Source organism: Rhinoderma darwinii, chromosome 4, assembly GCF_050947455.1.
Source record: "Rhinoderma darwinii isolate aRhiDar2 chromosome 4, aRhiDar2.hap1, whole genome shotgun sequence".
Classification (NCBI taxonomy): Eukaryota; Metazoa; Chordata; class Amphibia; order Anura; family Rhinodermatidae; genus Rhinoderma; species Rhinoderma darwinii.
The window spans coordinates 299339663-299361844 of NC_134690.1; the positions used below are offsets into that span (position 1 = coordinate 299339663).

Here is a 22182-nt window from a genome sequence, read left to right on the forward strand (position 1 = left end):
GGGGCAATGGCTGTATTACACAGCCGCAGCCCCGCTCTATAACGGCGGAGATCAGAGAAACCTCTCATCTCCGCCGCTATTCTCCTGAATGCTGCGATCAAAGCTGACTGCAGCATTCAGGGGAAAATGAGAAGGGGGGTGCCCCTTGGATCGCGTCACAGGGAATTCCTGTGACGCGATTGAGGGACATACCATATATGGGCAGACAGCCCAGGGTCCATTGAAGGACCCCAGTGCTGTCTGACCATATTTCCTGTTGTTAGGGCATACTTAGGTATGTCCTAACAACTGCCTGTGTACTATCTGTACACAGGCTAATGTACTGGGATATAGATATATGCCAGTACATTAAAGTTTAAAAAATAAAGTAAAAACAAAGTAATGTTAAATAAAAAAAAAATACACATACACCTTTTTTACAATAAACATTAAAATAATCTCAATACATAAAATATACATATAATCGGTATTGGCGCGGCCGTAATAACCTACACAACAATTTTTTTGCATCATTTATGATGTGTACGCTGTAAAAAATAAAATAAAAACTGCTTTCTATCACTTATTGTGGGGCACGAGGTGCGATGATGAATTTAACCTCCATGTGCCTCACATTAAGGGCTCATTTACACGAGCGTGAGCGTTTTGCGCAAAAGGCACTTAACAGCTCCGTGTGTCAGCCGTGTATGATGCGTGGCTGCGTGCTTTTCGCGCAGCCGCCATCATGATGACACTCCGTTTGGATGTTTGTCAACAGAAAAGCACGTGGTGCTTTTCTGTTTGCAAACATACTTTTGACTGCTGTTGCGCGAATCACGCGCGTCCCACGGAAGTGCTTCCGTGTGGTGCGCGGGATTTTCACGCAGCCATTGACTTCAATGGGTGCGTGATGCGCGAACTGCGCACAAAGATAGGACATGTCGTGAGTTTTTTTCAGCGGACTCACGCTGAGCAAAACTCACGGACTGTCTGCATGCCCCCATAGACTAATATAGGAGCGTACAACACGCGTGAAAAGCACGCGCGTCGCACGCACGTATATCACGCTCGTGTATACGAGCCCTAACAGTAATGAACCCCATGATGTACCTTACACATTAACCCATTATGACTGAGAAACATGATGGGGTTAATTACTATTAATGTGAGGCACATTCAAAATTCATCATCACACCTCGTGCCTCACATCAGAAAACGAAATAACTTTTTTTTTTTATTACTGGCAAATTAAACGAAGTATCGGTATCGTAGGGCAAATTTTGGTATCGTGACATCCCTACACTGTGGGTCGCGTCCCCCTTGGGGGTTCGTGTGAAGACCTCCGGGGGGTCGCAAGTCACTCACCGAGGTCCCGGTTCCATTCAATGCTGGAGCAAGGAGCTGACATCTCCTTGATCCAGCATTCACTGTGCCCTGAGCGGTTCGACGCAGGCAGGCGGGATGCAGCGACATTATCGCGCCTGCCTGTGCTGAGTCACTCATAGCACACACCGGAGGAGGCGAAGGATCCTCCACCCGACGTGGGAACGGGGATAGGTAAGTAATTATATTATTTTTCTATTATGCACATATGGGGGCATTATACTGTATGGGGGCTGATATTGCGGGGGGGGGGGGCATTATACTGCATGGGGGCTGATTAGATGGGGGCATTATACTGTATGGGGAGCATTATATGGTATGGGGCTGTTATGGGGGGTATTATACTGTATGGGGGCTGATATTGTGGGGGGGGCATTATACTGCATGGGGGCTGATAAGATGGGGGCATTATACTGCATGGGGGCTGATATGGGGGAATCATACTGTATTGGGGGCTGATATGGGGAGCATTATACGGTATGGGGCTGTTATGGGGGGGCATAATACATTATGGGGCATTATACTGTGTGGGGGCATTATACTATGGGGGCTGTTGGGCAAGGCGTCTGGACATAGGCGCGTGCAGGGGTCTGATGATGATGGTGGTGTTGGGGAGTGGTAGGGGGGGCCCAAGCTGAATTCTTGCACCCGGGCCCATGAGCCTTTAGCTACGCCCCTGACTGTATTTCCTCATGTATCTTCTTATCACGACCCAATCTCCAGGTTGTAGGTGGTGACTTCCAGTTTTGTCTTCTGGGTCTGGTAAAGAAGAAAAGACTAAGGCCATGCAAATTAGTCATCTGCTTATAGAGCTGGACAACATAGTGAGTTAGGGAAGCATGCTGTCAATGTAATTCCTGTTGAAAGACAAGGCCTGTCAGCAGTGGCATGCCGAACAGTACTACAAACTGTGAAAGTCCATGATTTCCTTTGGTGTATGCTTCATTAGCAAATAGAGCCAACGGTAGGGCTTGTACCCAAGTAAGTTTTGTCGCTGCAGACAGAAATTATATAATTATATATTTGATAACCAGTGGGCACCAAAGGTGGAGATCACTGGTCAGTGGGCAGAAAAGGGGCAGATCGCTGTTTTTTGTTAGACTCTTCACGTTCTTCTCACTGGCAAACGTCTCTGACAAGCTCTCTCACAGAAGTGAGCTTGTCAGAGCCGGAGATGTCGGCAAAACAACCTTTCTGCTCTGTGATTGGCCAGTCAGTACTTACTGGCCAATCACAGCGCTTGCCGGCACGGGACCACTCTGATTGTTCCTGTGCCGTGAGTCCTGCTCGGCAACTGTCTATGACAGTTGCGATCAGGACGCTGTCACCATGTCTATTGACATGGTGACAGGTTAAAGCTTGGGCATAACTGTATGCCCTTTTGCGGGAAATCACTTTGATTGCGGACGTACAGTCACGCCCAATTTCGGGAAGGGGTTAAAGAGCTTAGTTCAGTTATTTCTGTCCCCCTCTTCATAATATTTAGAGATTCTCTAGTGACTGGTATAATGCCAAGGGACTGACGCAGCACAAACTCGACAAAACATATTGTGTAGTTTCTAAAATGGTCACTTGTTTAATATTTGTCCATAGAGCCCTGCAATTGTGGGCCAATGCTGTGTAAATTGCAGAAATAGGCCTCAAATGCGCATGGTGATTTTTTCACTCCTGAACCTGACTTATGTCCAAGTAAAAGTTTGGGAAACATAGTTTAAAAATTATAGAGTTGTCTTTGCATAGTGGCACAAGCTGGGCACCACATGTTTGGCCCTGAAATGGCAAATCTTTGGAAAAATCGCAGTTTTCACTTTGCACAATCCGCTGTGCATTAATTCCTAATTAAAAAAAACACCTGTGGTGTCAAAATGCTCACTACACCCCTTAAAAAACGTCATGTGTATTCAGAATCCTGACACTTCTGAATCTTTTCTGTGAGATTCCAGCAAGCCACGCGTAATCTCGCGAGATTACGGAGGTAAACGAGATTTCGTTTCCCTTGCTGGAAATCTCAAAGAAAAGAGTCAGAAGTATCAGGATTCTGAATACTCATGTATTCATTATCAGGACACTTGATTAACGTTAATCTCTGTGTATGTGGCTGCACATCGCTGCTGTGTAAATGAATGGAGAGGAGTGTATGACGCTGACTGGTCACTGATTGGTCAGCGTCATACACGTAAACACGCCCAGTTAAAAACACAATACACGCCCAGTTGGACATAACGAAAAAAAAACGCCCAGTTGTCCATTTCAAAGCTCATTTGCATATATATAAAATAGCTCATAACTTGGCCAAAAATGAACGTTTTTAAAAGAAAAAAAAACGTTACTGTTATCTATATTGCAGCGCCGATCACATGCAGTAGGAGATAGGGATTTGAGAATCTGGTGACAGAGCCTCTTTAAGCGTATAGTTTCCAAAATGGGGCGACTTCTGGGGGGTTAGTTTTACTATTTGACATCACAGCCCTGCAATTGTGGGCCAATGCTGTGCAAATCACCAAAATAGACCTCAAATGTACATGGTGCTCTTTCACTTCTGAGCTCTGCCACATGTCCAGGCAAACGATAAATGCCTTGAGGAGTGTCGACATGGTGCTCGAACACCAATCCAGCAAAATCTGTGCTCCAAAAGTCAAATGGCACTCTATCCTTTCTGAGCTCTGCCATGTGCCCAAACAGCAGTTTAGGGCCACATATGGGATATTGCCATACTCGAGAGATATTGAGTAACACATTTTGTGGTGTTTTTCCTCCTATTACACCATGTGAAAATAAAAAATTGGGAGCTAAAACGAAAAAAAAATGTGAAAAAAATACTGATTTAATTCTAATAAAATCTATGAAGCAACTGTGGGGCCAAAAAGGGGCTGTGCAGATGTGATATGGCACCCAAAAACCAATCCAGCAAAATCTGCATGCCAAATAAAGTTGGGTTCTTTTTCTCCTTTATCCTCTGTGAAAATGAAAAAACTCTACATTTATTGGAGAAAATTTAGATTTTCAATTCCAATAAATTCTGAAAAAGACCTGTTGGATCTAAATGCTCACTATACCCCTAGATAGATTGCTTGAGGTGTGTAGTTTCACAATAGGAGTCACTTATAGATGGTTTCCACTGTTTTGTTCCCTAAGGGGCTTTGCAAATGCGACATGGCACCTGAAAACCATTCCAGAAAAATTTGAGTTCGAAAAGTCAAATGGCGCTACTTCCGTTCTGAGCCCTGCCTTGTGACCAAACAGCAGTTTCTGACAACGTATGGGGTATGACTATGCACGGAGAAATTGCTTCACAAATGTTGGGTGCTTTCTCTATTTTAGTCCATTGTAAAAAGACATTTGTCCATTAAATTCAACCAAAGAAATTTAAGAAAGGGAAGGGGTATCGGTAACTGTAAAACTTTGTTTTACCCCTAGTGTTCCAAAGAAATCCATAAGGCATGGCCCAATCTATCCTAAAATGGAAACATTTCCTTCCTGATCCCAAGTGACGATCAGACTGGATAAACATTCAAACAAAAATATTATGCATTTACATAGGCGCTGATAATTTTTTGTTACAAGAAATAATCTAAACCTTTTTTTTTAAGCTGTCTACCGTTACTGTTGTGACCAGCTCCTGAGAGAGGCCATTCCACAGATTCACAGTTCTTATGATAGATAAAACTTGTTGCCTCTGGAGATGCCCTCTTGTTTTTTAAGGGATTTTACATGGGAGCTCTTCCCTTTTTTTTGTACGGGCCATTCAGTGGCGTACCAATAGGGGTCACAGCGGTTGCAATTGCGACTGGGTCCACAGCCAGGAGGCCCTCATGAATCACGTCTATCCACTGTTAGTGTAGTAACTGGGGCTTATGTAATAAACTACACTGGCTCCTGTTACTATAGTAAAAGTAAGGCGTGCACCCAGTTGCCTGTAAACCCCCTCTGTGACCAGGGCTCTGAGGCCCTTACATACTAGTGGTGTATTGCCCCAGGCGACTCCCATATTAAATTGCATCTGCGTTCTCATGGCGCAAATACAATTGAATTCTATGGGTCTACAATTGAATACTAAGGGGCTAGGTGAGTATGCGTTTTTTTATTTGTTTGGGAGACAGCCGGGCACAATCTATGGGGGGAGGGGAGTGTTTGGCAATATCTACAAAGTGGGGAGTGTGTGGCACCATCTACAAGGGGGGCTGTGTGGCACCATCTACAAGGTGGGCTGTGTGGCACCATCTACAAAGGGGGCTGTGTTGGGCACCATCTACAAAGGGGGCTGTGTGTGGCACCATCTACAAGGGGGGCTGTGTGTGGCACCATCTACAAGGGGGGCTGTTTGTGTCACCATCTACAAAGGGGGCTGTGTGTGGCACCATCTACAAGGGGGGCTGTGTGTGGCACCATCTACAAGGGGGACTGTGTGTGGCACCATCTACAAGGGGGACTGTGTGTGGCACCATCTACCAGGAGGGCTGTGTGTGGCACCATCTACAAGGGGGGCTGTGTGTGGCACCATCTACAAGGGGGGCTGTTTGTGTCACCATCTACAAAGGGGGCTGTGTGTGGCACCATCTACAAGGGGGGCTGTGTGTGGCACCATCTACAAGGGGGACTGTGTGTGGCACCATCTACAAGGGGGACTGTGTGTGGCACCATCTACCAGGAGGGCTATGTGTGGTACCATCTACCAGGGGGCCTGTGTGTGTGGCACCATCTACAAGGGGGGCTGTGTGTGGCACCATCTACAAGGGGCACTGAGTGTGGCACTACCTACGCTGGATTTTACGCTACCAGTAGTTGTCAGCACATGTTGCCTAGCCCTTTTTTTTTTTAGAACTTGTAATATAAAGAGTTCGACTGGTGGATATGTGAAGACCAATACTCGCAGCGTAAAAAACAGGTTAGCGGGAGCGTGATGAAACTAACTTGGTTTGAAAAGTATGTGTTTAGAAACGCCCCTTTAAAAATCTTTCATTATTTCCCTGGCAGTATACTCACTGACCTCACTCCTGAGTTTGATTTGGGCACAACACGGGTCCTGATGCCTTACGGTGTGTGTGCGGCGCATCACATTGTGCCCTGATAGCTAGGAAAGCTATGTGTTTAGTTAGAGGCTGGGCGGCCTGGGGTTTATTTTGTACTGTTTTGAAAAAAACGCCTTTCATGTATAAAGATAATAAAGCTGATTGCGGCCAGTTTCAAACTGAATCAAGTGTGTTGGAGTGAAAATTTTCAACCATCTTGACCCCAGAGATGGCGATCCTGTGAGCTAACTTATCCCAAGCTGTCACACTATGTATAAATATTTCAAAGATCAATACAGAAATCTTGATCATGATCTATTTATACCCAGAATTATAACTACAACAAGGGGCATCCTCTACGTCTAGAAGAAAGGTTTCTTTACCGACATAGAAGGGGATTCTTTACTGTTAAAGCATTGATGCTATGGAGCGCTCTGCCAGAGGAAGTTGTTATTCACTGAAAGAGTTCAAAAGGGGCCTGGATGCCTTTCTTGAGTGTAGCAATATTATAAATTATGTTTACTAGATAACTGTAGATAGGTTGTTAACACAGGAATTTATTCTGATTGCCGTAATAATCGGGAAGGAATTTTTCCATAAGATGAGAAAAATTGGCTTTTGCCTTCCTCTGGGTCAAACATTGCATAATAATAGGCTGAACTGGATTGGCATGTGTCTTTCTTTGCCTAACAAACTATACCATGATAAATTGAAAATGTATAATTTCAAAAGATTTTCTGCTGTCGAAAGAGAAGCTGCAATGACTACTGGTTGTGAAGAGGTTAAACAAAAGAAAAAGCTTAACAAATATGTATTAGTAGGGAACATCTGGAAACTTTTTAGGATCATGTTAGTGGTAATGCATGCAACATACTTTAATAAATGATATACCCACTAATTTAAAATAGTTACTTTGCTTATGCTTGCTATAAAAATATTATAATTTTTCAGCAATCTCCGTATTTTGAATTTATGAGACAAACACTGGATAATTACTTACTAACGTTTACCCTCTTTTTTTCCCCCCCATTTATTGTTCCAGAGGAGACAAAGCCCAAACCCAAGTAAGTTTTTCATTTCCATTTGTCTTCATTTTGTTTCATTTGCTCAAACAACAAACCTGTGCTGAAAGCTTTTCATTGTTTTATCACTGTAGTGTCATTTTAGGCAGTAATTAAAGAGGCTCTGTCACCAGATTATAAGTGCCCTATCTCCTACATAATCTGATTGGCGCTGTAATGTAAATAACAGTAGTTTTTATTTTGAAAAACAATCATTTTTGAGCAAGTTATGAGCTATTTTAGATTTATGCTAATGAGTTTCTCAATGGACAACTGGGCGTGTTTTTGCTTTTTACCAACTGGGTGTTGTACAGAGGAGTGTATGAGGCTGACCAATCAGTGTCCTACACTTCTCATTGTTCCAGCCCAGCATGATCCACAGCACAGTGTGATTGTGCAGTGAATGAAGCTGGGCTGGAACAATGAGAAGTGTAGGACACTGATTAGTCACTGATTGGTCACCGATTGGTCAGCCTCATACACTTCTCTTTACAACGCCCAGTTGGTACAAAGTAAAAACACGCCCAGTTGTCCATTGAGAAACTCATTAGCATAAATCTAAACTATCTCATAACTTGCTAAAAAATGATCGGTTTTTCAAAATAAAAACCACTGTTATCTACATTACAGCGCCAATCAGATTATGTAGGAGATAGGGCACTTATAATCTGGTGACAGAGCCTCTTTAAGTTAAAGTTAGATTACTTTATCGACATATGTGCGACATATTGTTCTCTGATAAATCTGTCACAACATCACTGTCAGTAACTTTTAGGGTATGTTCACACGGGCTATTTTCAGTCGTTTTTCAGGCCGTAAAAATCACGAAAAATGGCTGAAAAATCGGAGGCATTGATTTCAATGGGAAATACGGCGTTCTGTTCGGACAGGGCGTTATTTTACGCCTCATTCTCAAATAACGGCGCGTAAAAAGACGTCCCTTAAAAAAAAGTGCATGTCACTTCTTGCGTTTTTGGAGCCGTTTTTCATTGACTCAATAGAAACAGCACCAAAAACGGCCGTAAAAAACACAGCAAAAAACGCGAGTTGCTTAAAAAGCAGCTGAAAATCTGGATCGGTTTACCCTTGAAAACAGCTCCGTATTTCCAGACGTTTTTTGTTAAGCGTGTGAACGTACCTTTACACTGGCTAAAATGACTCCATTTAAAAAAAAAAAAAAAATTATTCTCAAAATAATTAAATAAACATTTCTAAAAGTAATGTGTATATACAGTGATAACAGCTTTTATTGAGCAGTCCCTGAGATCATAGAATTGGAGGATTAGATACAGTTAAATGTTGATAGGGACATTTCTGACCAAGAAATATGCCAGGGCAACATCACACAAAAATATACATGGAATACTAAGGGGTAAATACTAACAAAGGGGCAGGGCCGCCATCAGGAATTTCAGGGCCCCATACAGACAATTATCTGGGCCCCCCCCTCCCGTGGCACTGCCAATTAACGGTTCCCCGTCCAGCACCATATCACACTGTGTGATACATAACCAATAACTTTTGATTTGACCGAAAGATTTTAACGTCGTGAGCTTGAGATCAAGATGTGCTCGATTACAGCGCGGAGCTGCTAAGCAGCTTAAATGCAATGTGTCGTGATTTAAATTATTTTATTTTTTTTGGTGTATTTATTTATTTTCCTCCACAAAGTGGAAAGTATCAAAAGTTAACAATTTTACATGGTTTCCTATGTTGGCCACCAGAGGGAGCACTTCCCATAATTACAGCAAGACGATTCAGGAAAAGCATCCTGACTCACAGCTGTTGTAAATGTAGGAAGGACACTCTCTCTACTAGTGACCACACTAAGGGTATGTTCACACGGCAGCGTCCGTAACGGCCGAAATGACGGGGCTGTTTTCAGGAGAAAACAGCCCCGTCATTTCAGCCGTAACGGCATGTGCAGGCGCTTGAACGCCGCGTCCGTTACGGACGTAAACTGGAGCTGGTTTTCCATGGAGTCCATGGAAAACGGCTCCATTTACGTCTGAAGAAGTGACATGACACTTCTTTGGCGCGGGCATCTATTTACGCGCCGTCTTTTGACAGCGACGCATAAATATACGCCTCGTGTGAACAGACAAACGTCAGCCCATTGCTTTCAATGGGCAGATGTTTGTCAACGCTTTCAAGCCGTATTTTCGGACGTAATTCCAGGCGTAAAACGCCCGAATTACGTCCGTAAATAAGCCGCGTGAACATACCCTAACCCTTTTTTTTAGGTAATTGTACAATGGTAGGACGTGCTGATCACGGCAGCAGCAGCTACAGGACCAAGAGACTGAAGAATGATGAAAGTCAAGTGGGAAGACACTGTGCTGTATGGCTTTTCAGTTTACAGGTTCACACGGTGTATATTTGGCACCTTGTTTTGGCGCAAAACGCTTGATCAAGCTTTTCATATCAATGGGATGTACACACAACGAGATTTCTTTCTTGAGCGTATTCAAATGTGCGTTGCATAAAAAAAGGAGCGTCAAGTCATTTCTTTGGCGCGTAAAACACGTTAAATGTTCCCATAGTCAACGAGAGTCCTAATTACGCGCCAAACAAAACGTGCACACAAATGCATCAAAAAACACGCGGAGTACGCTTCAAAACGCCTGTATTTTAAAATGCGCTTCACAAGAAGTGCTGGTGTATTTGACACATTTACACGTCGTGTTTTTTTGTGTTTTTTCAACGCGGTGTGAACATGCCCTAAGGGAATTATTTTTCATTGACCTCTAGTTTCTATTGTGGCGAAGGGGAGAAGGCAGAAGTCTGCTGTGGGGGAGAATCATTTTTATTTTATTTTTCATATTACTAACTTTATTTTTTTTGTTTTGCTGGATCATTTGGACTAAGTCAGACTCATTGGGCTACTTCGATGTACCTTCTTTTTTCTTTTATAAAATGGTTAACCAGGGTTGCGCGGGGTAGTTTTTATTTCAATAAACCAAATTTTCTTACCGTATGTCCCTGTACGCTTTTTAATACCTTATTAGCGCCTTAGTAATGACAGTTGTCTGTATGACAACGTCCATTACTAAGGCGGGGCTTAGTGTAAACCAGTAAAGAGGCTAGCAGTAACCCCCCTCGTTATTATCCCGATACCCACCGCCACCAGGGGCATCAGGAAGAGCCGGGTACGATCCAGTACCCGACAATCTGTGTTGAAGGCCGGACACTGAGGCAGTCGCATGCTGGTATTATGAGGCTCGGAAGGGTCAAAAACTGTGGCCCTTCCCACCTTGGTAATGCTAGGCCGCGGCTGCTTTAGTGTACCTGGCTGGTTATTAAATTGGGGGGGACCCCATGTCTTATTCAACAAATTTTTTTTTAAACTACGTGGAGTCCCCCCCCAATTTCATAACCAGCCAGATACAAAAAAAGAAGCCACAGCCTAGCATTACCAGGGTGGGAAGGGCCACAGTTTTTGGCCCCTCACAGCCTCCTAATACTAGCCTGCGGCCTCCCCAGTGCACACTACAGATGGTTGGGTAGTGGATCTTACCCATCTCTTCCCGATATCCCTGGTGGAGGTGAGTATAGGGGTAATAATGGGGCGGGGTTAGTGCTAGTCTTTTCACTGGTTTACACCAAGCCCCGCCTTAGTAATGGATGTGGACGTTATCATACATACAACTGCCATTACAAAGGCTCTAATAAGGTATTAAAAATGCAGAGAGATATAAGAAAATATTTTTTTATTGAAATAAAAACTCCCCCACACAACCTTCTTTTACCATTTTATAAAAAATAAAAAAAAACTTAGAACATCGCAGTAGTCCACCGAATCTACGATGTAGTCCAAGCGGTCCAGCGGAACCTGTAAAACAAAATAAATAAAGTTAGCAATATTGAAAAAAATAAAATGATACTCACCTACAGCAGACCTCTGTTTTCTCCCCTGCGCTGCAATAGAAACTAGATGTCAATGAACTGTAGTTTTTATTGTTGTGCACGGGACCTAATGATGCGCCACAAATAATAGTTGTTAACAATTCTTGGGCATTATGGAGGTCCCATGTGCCAGAAAAAGCTAAAGCAGGGACTCCTAAAGTTACAGGGTGCCTGCATTTGCTATGTGACAGGGGTTACTAGTCCGTGACCTACTTTCAATGTGACCGCTGGTAACCCGATCACATTGATCTCTCCATTCATAAGAAATTGATGGCCTATCCTTAGGATAGGCCATCAAAATCTGATCAGTGGGGGTCTGACTCCCGGCAAGCCCGCTAATCAGCTACTTTGAAGGACCAGCAGCACTTGTATACCGCTGCTCCTTCATTCCTTACTCCTACCGTGAATCGTCATTATGCTTGTAGCAGAGGTTTACAGTATTACAGCCTTCTCCTATTCACTTGAATGGGAGAAAGCTGTAATACTGTGAACACCTGCTACAAACATAATGGTGATTCACAGTAGAAGCGGGGAATGAAGGGGAAGCAGCAGCATACGAGCGCTGCTGTACCTTCAAAACAGCTGATTGGTGGGAGTCGGACCCCCACTAATCAGATATTGATGGCCTATCCTGAGGATAGGCCACCAATTTCTTAAGGATGGAGAGATCAATGTGACTGGGTTACCAGCGGTCACATTGAAAGTATGTCATCTCATCCACTCTGCTGCTACTGTATTACGCTGCAGATGTTCTGCAATGAAATCCGTTGTCTAAAATCCGCAGTGTTTACGCTGTGTGTGAACATACCCTAATAACACTTAAGCTAAGTTAACAAACCAAATTGTGGTGCAGTTTTTCGCCCGGGATGTCCACTGCGGAAAACTGTAGAGTTGATGTTTCATCCCAGGGAACTGCTGCAGCCTGTGATTGGCTGCAGCAGTCACATGGGATGAAATGTCTTCCCAGGAGGCCAGCCTACAGAACGTCAGAGATAAGTAAAAGATGTTTGTTTGATTTCTATGTTGCGTTATTTGCGGCGTAATCGCTGCGATTCAGATGCGTTACTTACTGTGTCAGAAGAGCTGCTGGCTCCCACTCCAGTCCTTGTCCCAGCTCTCAGCGATGATGCAGACCTCTGGCTCAAGCACACAGGTACGAAAAGTGGCGGTGGGTTCAGAGAACGCCCGCCGCGTTCATGGGGTCACGTGTTTATGAGACACCCCCACTCTTAAACTTCTGCTATCTGCAGCCCAGAGGCAGAGAGGCTGGCGTGCCCCCCTCCTTAGTTTGACTTGGTCCAGGCCCCTGATTGCAGTACAACTAGTACTGCCCTGGTGGCAGACCTGCAAAGAAGTAGAAGAAGAGTGAAAAAAAGGGGAAATGTTTGAGGTAAGTGCCAAGTTGGTATAGGTGCCTCAGGTCCGACCTAGAAATGAGCAGAAGGAAGTTTAACTTTGGAAAAGAATACAAGGGGTCCAGGCGGAGATGAAGGAATATTTGTCATTTTGTAACGCAGTATGCTCCTCCACCCTCATGATATCATCTACTTTGTGAACCCAGTGGGTCAGGGATGGAGAGGACACAAATTTCTGTTTTACTTTTTTTTTATGCCTAATGCATACCATGACTGGTATTTGCATCTCAGATATATATGGCATATCCACAGGACACTGTGTGTCCCTTGGACCAGAATAGGTTGTGCACCTTGGGATTAAATAGTCCTGAGAATAAAGATACAATAAAAAGAAGTGGCAGATGGGGCACTAACCAGGATCCTGGCACTATAGATACCGATATTTACTTCAGAGGCAGCATACACCGCATTACAAATTATTATGCAAATGTTATTTTTCGCTGATTTTCCTAAATAGTAGATGCAAATGACAGTCAGTATAATCTTCAAGCCATCAATCGTTGGAGTATAATGTGAATTTTATTGAACAAATCTCCTAATGATAACAGATTTTTTTTTAGAAGTAAAAAACTCAAATGCACTGTTTCACATTATTATGCACAACAGAGATCAAAACATTTTAAAGGTTGTAAAGAGAACTAAAATGGTAATTTGTTGAATTTGTAGCATCAGGAGGTCATATTTACAGAAATCAAAAGCTCTTTCAATAAAAAAATAACGTAACAGGCCAAGTTACATGTTAACATAGGACCCCTTCTTTGATATCACCTTCACAATTCTTGCATCCATTGAATTTGTGATTATTTGGACATTTTCTGCTTGAATATCTTTGCAGGATGTCAGAATAACCTCCCAGTGCTTCTGTTTTGATGTGAACTGCCTCCCACCCTCATAGATATTTTGCTTGAGGATGCTCCAAAGGTTCTCAATAGGGTTGAGGTCAGGGGAACATGGGGGCCACACCATGAGTTTCTCTCCTTTTATGCCCTTGGCAGCCAATGACACAGAGGTATTCTTTGCAGCATGAGATGGTGCATTGTCATGCATGAAGATAATTTTGCTACGGAAGGCACGGTTCTTCTTTTTGTACCACGGAAGAAAGTGGTCAGTCATAAACTCTACGTACTTTGCAGAGGTCATTTTCACACCGTCAGGGACCCTACCAGCTCTCTCCCCATGATTCCCACCCAAAACATGACTCCGCCACCTCCTTGCTGACGTCGCAGCCTTGTTGGGACATGGTGGCCATTCACAAACCATCCACTACTCCATCCATCTGGACCATCCCGGGTTGCACGGCACTCATCAGTAAACAACACAGTTTGAAAATTAGTCTTCATGTATTTCTGAGCCCACTGCAACCGTTTCTGCTTGTGAGAATCGTTTAGGGGTGGCCGAATAATAGCTTTGTAATGGCAGGAAGGAGGTGAAGGGAAAGTGAGCCCTAATCTACCCACCGCCCTGTCCCTGCCTACTTGCAACGACCCGCCCTAGGCGACGAGGTACAACTGGGCGGCGGTCCCTACGCTGGCTAAGTGCACAGGAAGACAAACAGGGAACACGCAAGGGAAGGGGCAGTAGCCACGGAACGCCACGAGGAAACGGGGCGGCGAACGAACAGTCAGGACCAGGACGAAGTGAGTACACCCGAGCGGACACGGAGACAGAAGCAAGCCAGGGCAAGCAAAGCAGGTCAAGCAGAACTGCAGCAAGGCAGAAGCACGGCAGAAGCAGGCTGGAGCAAGCAGCAGTGGGGCCAGGAATCCAAAAGAATTACAAGCACTGAGGGAGAGCACAGGGCAGGTAATAAAGGGCAGGGGGCGGAGCTAACTCCGAGAGACCAGGCCGCGATAGGCTCTCCCACTCCTGAGCCTGCCACCCTGGTTGGTGGGAGAAGGTGTCAGTCGAACAGGTCTGGCCTCAGGTGTGGATTGATTAATCCCAGGAGTGTAGCTAGATGAAGTACCTGGCAGATCCCTAACAGTACTCCCCCTTTTATGAGGGGCCACCGGACCCTTACTAAGGGGACCCGGTTTAGTGGGGAAGAGGAGGTGGAACCTCCTGATCAATACCCCAGCGTGAACATCACGGGCAGGTACCCAAGTCCTCTCCTCCGGCCCGTATCCTCTCCAATGGACCAGGTACTGGAGGGAGCCCTGGACCATCCTACTGTCCATAATCTTGGCCACCTCGAATTCCACCCCCTCAGGGGTGAGAACGGGAACAGGAGGTATCCTCGAGGGGGACCAGGACGGGGAGCAGCGTTTAAGGAGGGAGGCATGGAAGACGTCATGTATGCGAAAGGATGGGGGGAGCTCCAGACGGAAGGATACAGGGTTGAGGACTTCAATGATCTTATAAGGTCCAATAAATCGGGGAGCAAACTTCCTGGACGGGACCTTAAGGCGCAAGTTCCTGGACGACAACCAGACCAAATCCCCGACGACAAACCGGGGGTTAGCAGAACGTCTACTATCCGCCTGAATCTTTTGTGCGCTCTGGGACGCCTCTAGGTTCTTCTGAACCTGGGCCCAGACAGTGCACAGTTCCCGATGAACCTCCTCTACCTCAGGATTATTGGAACAACCAGGGGAGACGGAGGAGAACCTAGGGTTAAACCCGAAATTACAGAAAAACGGGGAGACCCCTGACGAGTTACTGACCCAGTTATTCAGGGAAAATTCAGCAAGGGGAAGGAATGAGACCCAATCGAATTGACAGTCAGAGATGAAACACCTTAAATATTGTTCCAGGGATTGGTTGGTCCTTTCCGTTTGGCCATTGGTTTCGGGATGGAAGGCGGAGGAGAAGGACAGCTCAATCTCCAACTTTTTACAAAAAGCTCTCCAAAATAAGGAAACAAATTGTACCCCTCTGTCAGAAACGATATTGACTGGGGCCCCATGGAGACGCAGGATGTGTTTCACAAACAAAGAAGCTAACGTCTTGGCGTTAGGTAGCTTCTTAAGGGGCACAAAGTGGCACATCTTGCTGAAGCGGTCGACTACCACCCACACCACCGACTTGCCCTGAGATGGAGGCAAATCGGTGATAAAATCCATGGCGATATGGGTCCAAGGTCTCTGGGGAATGGGCAAGGAACGTAGTAGGCCCGCAGGTCGGGACCTAGGGGTTTTGGACCTAGCGCAAACCTCACAAGCGGCGACGTAAGCCCTAACATCTTTAGGCAACCCAGGCCACCAATAGTTTCTGGTAATGAGGTGTTTGGTGCCCAAGATGCCAGGATGACCGGATAGAGCGGAGTCATGGTTTTCCCTGAGTACCCTCAGCCGGTATTGCAGGGGAACAAACAGTTTGTCCCCAGGGACGTTCCCGGGAGCTGCACCCTGATCAGCCGCGATATCAGAAGCTAAATCAGAATCCGTGGCAGAGACGATTATACCAGGGGGTAAAATACAAGCGGGATCCTTCTCGGAAGGAGGATTGGCCATGAAACTACGTGACAGAGCATCAGCCTTAATATTCTTGGACCCAGCCCTATAGGTAACCAAGAAATTAAATCTGGTAAAGAATAGTGCCCACCGAGCTTGTCTAGGATTAAGCCTCCGGGCCGATTCTAGGAAAACCAGATTCTTGTGATCCGTAAGGACCGTTACCTGGTGTCTGGCCCCCTCCAGGAAGTGCCGCCACTCCTCAAAAGCCCATTTAATGGCTAGAAGTTCGCGGTTGCCAATATCATAGTTACTCTCCGTGGGCGAAAACTTCCTAGAGAAGTAAGCACAGGGGCGGAGATGGGTGAGGGAGCTGGTACCCTGGGACAGGACGGCCCCCACTCCCACCTCGGAAGCGTCAACCTCCACAATAAATGGCTCCTCTTGGTTGGGCTGAATCAGCACGGGGGCCGAGATAAAGCACTTCTTGAGAGTCTCAAAGGCCTGGACGGCCTCAGGGGGCCAATGGAGGACATCGGCACCCTTGCGGGTAAGGTCCGTAAGAGGCTTAGCGACGACCGAGAAGTTGGCAATAAATCTCCTGTAATAGTTGGCGAACCCTAAAAAACACTGTAACGCCTTAAGGGAGGCAGGTTGGACCCATTCCGCCACAGCTTGAACCTTGGCAGGGTCCATGCGGAATTCATGAGGAGTGAGGATTTGCCCTAAAAATGGTATCTCCTGTACCCCAAAGACACATTTTTCAGTCTTAGCAAACAGATTATTCTCCCGAAGGACCTGGAGCACCTTCCTGACATGCTCCACGTGGGAGGACCAGTCCTTGGAAAACACCAGTATGTCATCAAGGTACACAACAAGAAAATTACCCAGGTACTCTCTCAGGATTTCATTAATAAAATTCTGGAAGACAGCAGGGGCATTACACAACCCAAAGGGCATGACCAGGTATTCGAAATGACCCTCGGGTGTGTTGAACGCAGTTTTCCACTCATCCCCCTCTTTGATGCGGATAAGGTTATATGCCCCCCGTAGATCGAACTTAGAAAACCATTGGGCTCCCTGAACCTGATTAAAAAGATCCGGAATCAAAGGAAGTGGGTACTGGTTCCTTACGGTGACCTTATTCAGGTTACGATAATCAATGCACGGCCTAAGACCACCATCCTTCTTCCCCACGAAGAAGAAGCCAGCACCTACAGGAGAAGTCGAGGGGCGAATGAAACCCTTGGCCAGGCATTCTTGGATATACACCCTCATCGCTTCACGTTCAGGACATGAAAGATTAAATATCCTACCCTTAGGAAGCTTGGCACCAGGCACCAAATCGATAGCGCAATCGTAATCTCTATGGGGGGGCAACACCTCGGAGGCCTCCTTAGAAAACACATCGGCGAAGTCCTGAACAAACTCAGGAAGTGTGTTTACCTCCTCCCGGGGAGAAATAGAGTTAACAGAAAGACATGACATCAGACATTCATTACCCCATTTGGTGAGATCCCCAGTATTCCAATCAAATGTGGGATTATGCAACTGCAACCAGGGAAGGCCTAAAACCAGATCAGACGATAATCCCTGCATCACCAGTACAGAGCACTGCTCCAAATGCATGGAGCCAACCAGGAGTTCAAAAACAGGAGTATGCTGAGTAAAATAACCATTAGCAAGGGGTGTTGAGTCGATTCCTACTACAGGGATAGGATAAGGTAAATCAATACAAGGCATCTTTAGAGACATAGCAAATTCCACAGACATGATATTAGCAGATGAGCCAGAATCCACGAAAGCACTGCCCGTGGCAGACCGGCCAGCAAACGAGACCTGAAAGGGAAGCAAAATTTTATTGCGTTTCACATTAACGGGAAATACCTGTGCGCCCAAGTGACCTCCCCGATGATCACTTAGGCGCGGAAGTTTTCCGGCTTCTTATTCTTGCGCCTGGGACAGGTGTTCAGTAGATGCTTGTCGTCCCCACAGTAGAAGCAGAGACCATTCATTCTGCGAAACTCCCTACGTTGTCGAGGGGACATGGAGGCCCCGAGTTGCATAGGTACCTCCGAGTCCTCCGTGGAGGGGCGAGGAGACGGGACCTCGGGGGGAATCGCAGAAAAGTCAGAGGGGAGCACACTGAAGCGTTCTAGCTGACGTTCCCTGAGACGTCGGTCAAGTCGTACTGCTAGGGCCATAACCTGGTCAAGGGAGTCAGGCGAGGGGTAGCTAACCAGCAGATCCTTCAGGGCGTCAGATAATCCTAACCTAAACTGGCACCTTAGGGCCGGATCGTTCCACTGAGAAGCTACGCACCACTTCCTAAAATCAGAACAGTATTCCTCAACCGGTCTTCTACCCTGACGTAAGGTCACCAGCTGACTCTCGGCTAAAGCAGTCCTGTCAGTCTCGTCGTAAATGAGTCCGAGGGCAGAGAAAAAACGATCAACAGAGGAAAGTTCAGGGGCGTCAGGAGCCAAGGAGAAGGCCCACTCTTGGGGCCCTTCCTGGAGTCGGGATATGATGATACCCACCCGCTGGTTCTCGGAACCTGAGGAGTGGGGCTTTAGGCGGAAATACAGTCTGCAACTCTCCCGGAAGGAGAGAAACGTCTTACGGTCCCCTGAAAACCGGTCAGGTAACTTGAGGTCGGGTTCTAGAGGTGAGGTGAGGGGTACTACTAAAGCAGCGTCACCCTGATTGACCCTTTGGGCCAGGGCCTGGACCTGTAGGGAGAGGCCCTGCATCTGCTGGGTCAGGGTCTCAAGGGGGTCCATGATAGCGTCAGCGTAGGAGAAATGGTAGACTAGGTAAGGGCTTGTAATTATGTAATGGCAGGAAGGAGGTGAAGGGAAAGTGAGCCCTAATCTACCCACCGCCCTGTCCCTGCCTACTTGCAACGACCCGCCCTAGGCGACGAGGTACAACTGGGCGGCGGTCCCTACGCTGGCTAAGTGCACAGGAAGACAAACAGGGAACACGCAAGGGAAGGGGCAGTAGCCACGGAACGCCACGAGGAAACGGGGCGGCGAACGAACAGTCAGGACCAGGACGAAGTGAGTACACCCGAGCGGACACGGAGACAGAAGCAAGCCAGGGCAAGCAAAGCAGGTCAAGCAGAACTGCAGCAAGGCAGAAGCACGGCAGAAGCAGGCTGGAGCAAGCAGCAGTGGGGCCAGGAATCCAAAAGAATTACAAGCACTGAGGGAGAGCACAGGGCAGGTAATAAAGGGCAGGGGGCGGAGCTAACTCCGAGAGACCAGGCCGCGATAGGCTCTCCCACTCCTGAGCCTGCCACCCTGGTTGGTGGGAGAAGGTGTCAGTCGAACAGGTCTGGCCTCAGGTGTGGATTGATTAATCCCAGGAGTGTAGCTAGATGAAGTACCTGGCAGATCCCTAACAAGCTTTATGCACACTTGCAAACCTCTGGAGGATCCTACACCTTGAGGTTCGCGGGACTCCAGAGGCCCCAGCGGCTTCAAATACCTGTTTGCTGCTTTGCAATGGCATTTTAGCAGTTGCTCTCCTAATCCTATTAATTTGACTGGCAGAAACCTTCCTCATTAGGCCTGTATCTGAACAAACCCGTCTGTGCTCTGAATCAGCCACAAATCTTTTCACGGTACGATGATCACGCTTACGTTTTCTTGAAATATCCAATGTTTTCATACCTTGTCCAAGGTATTGCACTATTTCACGCTTTTCGGCAGCAGAGAGATCCTTTTTCTTTCCCATATTGCTTGAAACCTGTGGCCTGCTTAATAATGTGGAACATCCTTCTTAAGTAGTTTTCCTTTGATTGGGCACACCTGGCAAACTAATTATTACAGGTGTCTGAGATTGATTACAATGATCCAAAGAGCCCTAAGACACAATACCATCCATGAGTTTAATTGAAAAATGAATAATTCAATGTTTATGACACTTAAATACAATGTGCATAATAATTTGGAACACGGTGTACACGTTGCTTTTACCTATATAGTTAAGAAGGAGCACCATCTGAGATCATCGACCTGTGGGTGGTAGCGTGATCTAATTACAGTAAGGTTTTAACTCATATTGACTAGGTATCAAAAACATTCAGGATTTCAGGTATCTTCACAAAAGAGGACAGCATGGGCGTTGCTAGGGTTTTAAAAGATATGGGGCAAAAGCCCAGAGACATATATTTACCCACGCATTATAACGCACAGCACACGGACCCGTTGATTTCAACGGGGCTTTACACAAATGCGTGAGTTTTCACACAGCGAGTGTCCGTTGCGTAAAACTCACTGCATGTCCTATATTAGTGCTTTTTCCCGCACCTAGTCGCCAATTGAAGTCAATGGGTGCGTGACAACCACAGACAGCACACGGACGACATCCGTGTGCATGTTTCACGCATCAATTACATTGAAAATAAAAAGTGCTTGCAAGTGCGTGAAAAACATATGCCACGAGCAAAGCACACTGATGCAAAATGCCACGCACACGACCAGATTTACGTGCGTTTTTTATGCGCGTTAATCTGTCATGCTCGTGTGAATGTAGCCTTAGATACAGGGCAACAGCAGTAAGTATCCTTGTACTAAACCTCAGGGGCAAATTTGGCATTTCTGGGAACCCAAGCAAAGATATGTCTTGGGGCTCTAATCAAAGACACCTGTAGAGCGTTTCCCACACAATGCCCTCTGTATACAGTGTCACAAAACCCCCTGTATGGTTCCACACACACTCCCCTTGCCATACATCCACACATGATAGACTTAGATACAGTGCCACAGCAGTCAGTATCACACGTGACAGACTTAGATACAGGGCCCCAGCAGTAAGTATCCTTGTACTAACATATGTCCACCCCCCAAAAAAATGTGTGTGTGTATATGTATGTATGTATGCGTGTATATATATATATATATATATATATATATATATATATATATATTGGACAGCATATCTGTAGCACTCTGACCCTATAGCTATGGATAGGATTAGATACAGTAGCTCAGCAGCCAGTAAGAATAATAATTACTTTGCTTTTTTATGTGTTAGTAATTTTTTTGTGTGTTGCTGTTTTTTTTTATAAGTCCGGTCGTTGGACTATGTTGCATTCGAGGACTACTTCAATGACAGCTTTTTTTATTCTCAATAAAATGGTTAATGAGGATTGTTTTGTTTTTTTATTTCAATAAAATATTTTTTTATGTCCTTGTATTTTTTTAATTTTTATTTATACTGCCTTATTAATAGCTGCTGGCTGATTGAAGGCGTCCATTACTATGGCCTCTGTATCGGCTAACACTAATTTCCGCCTTAGTAATGGACTCTGTCAGTCAGCGAGCGGCCATTACTAAAGCGGTAGTAATAACGTTTAAAAGAAAATACAAAGACATAGATAAAATATTTTATTAAAATTAAAAAAACACACACATCCCTCATTAACCATTTTATTGAAAATATAAAAAGCCGTCATCGAAGTAGTCCTCGAACCCGACAGTCAAAAGACCGAACCTGTAAAAAAACACAAACACAAAAAACACATGTGGTATGCTTAGATAGAGGGCCCATGTGTGATACTGTCTGTTAGACCATGTATCTACGCCTACCAAAAGGTAGGCTTAGATACAGGGCACCAGCAGACCGTAATCTTATAATGTATAAGATTACGGTCTGCTGGGGCCCTCTATTGAAGCCTACTATGTGGTAAGCTTAGATACAGGGCCCATCAGACAGGATCAGACATGGGCCATGTATCTAAGCTTACTACAAGGTAGGCTTAGATACAGGACCCCAGCAGACCATAATGTTACATTTAACCTCCTCTTCAGCTCTGGGTGCAACGGATGTCCCAACACCATCTAGCGAAGTGACGTCATCCGTGGCGCACAGCGTTCTGATGTCATGACACGAGAAGACGTCAGGACTTCCACTGCGCTCGGGACGGAAGATGGGTAAGTATGTGTCATTACTATAGTAACGTGGGCCCATGTATTTTATTACATAGGCCCCAGTTACTATAGTAACTTTTAAGAAGCGGTGCGGGTGG

At 45.6% G+C, this 22182-nt stretch overlaps 1 protein-coding gene across 1 annotated transcript in view; it reads left to right on the forward strand.

The window, feature by feature from the left end:
• Window positions 1–22182, forward strand: part of LOC142760544 (troponin T, cardiac muscle-like) — a 200045-nt gene that overhangs the window by 14711 nt on the left and 163152 nt on the right. Inside the window, exon 2 of the mRNA XM_075863736.1 lies at window positions 7414–7435. Coding sequence (XP_075719851.1) covers window positions 7414–7435 — 22 coding nt within the window. The remainder of the gene's footprint in view (window positions 1–7413; window positions 7436–22182) is intronic.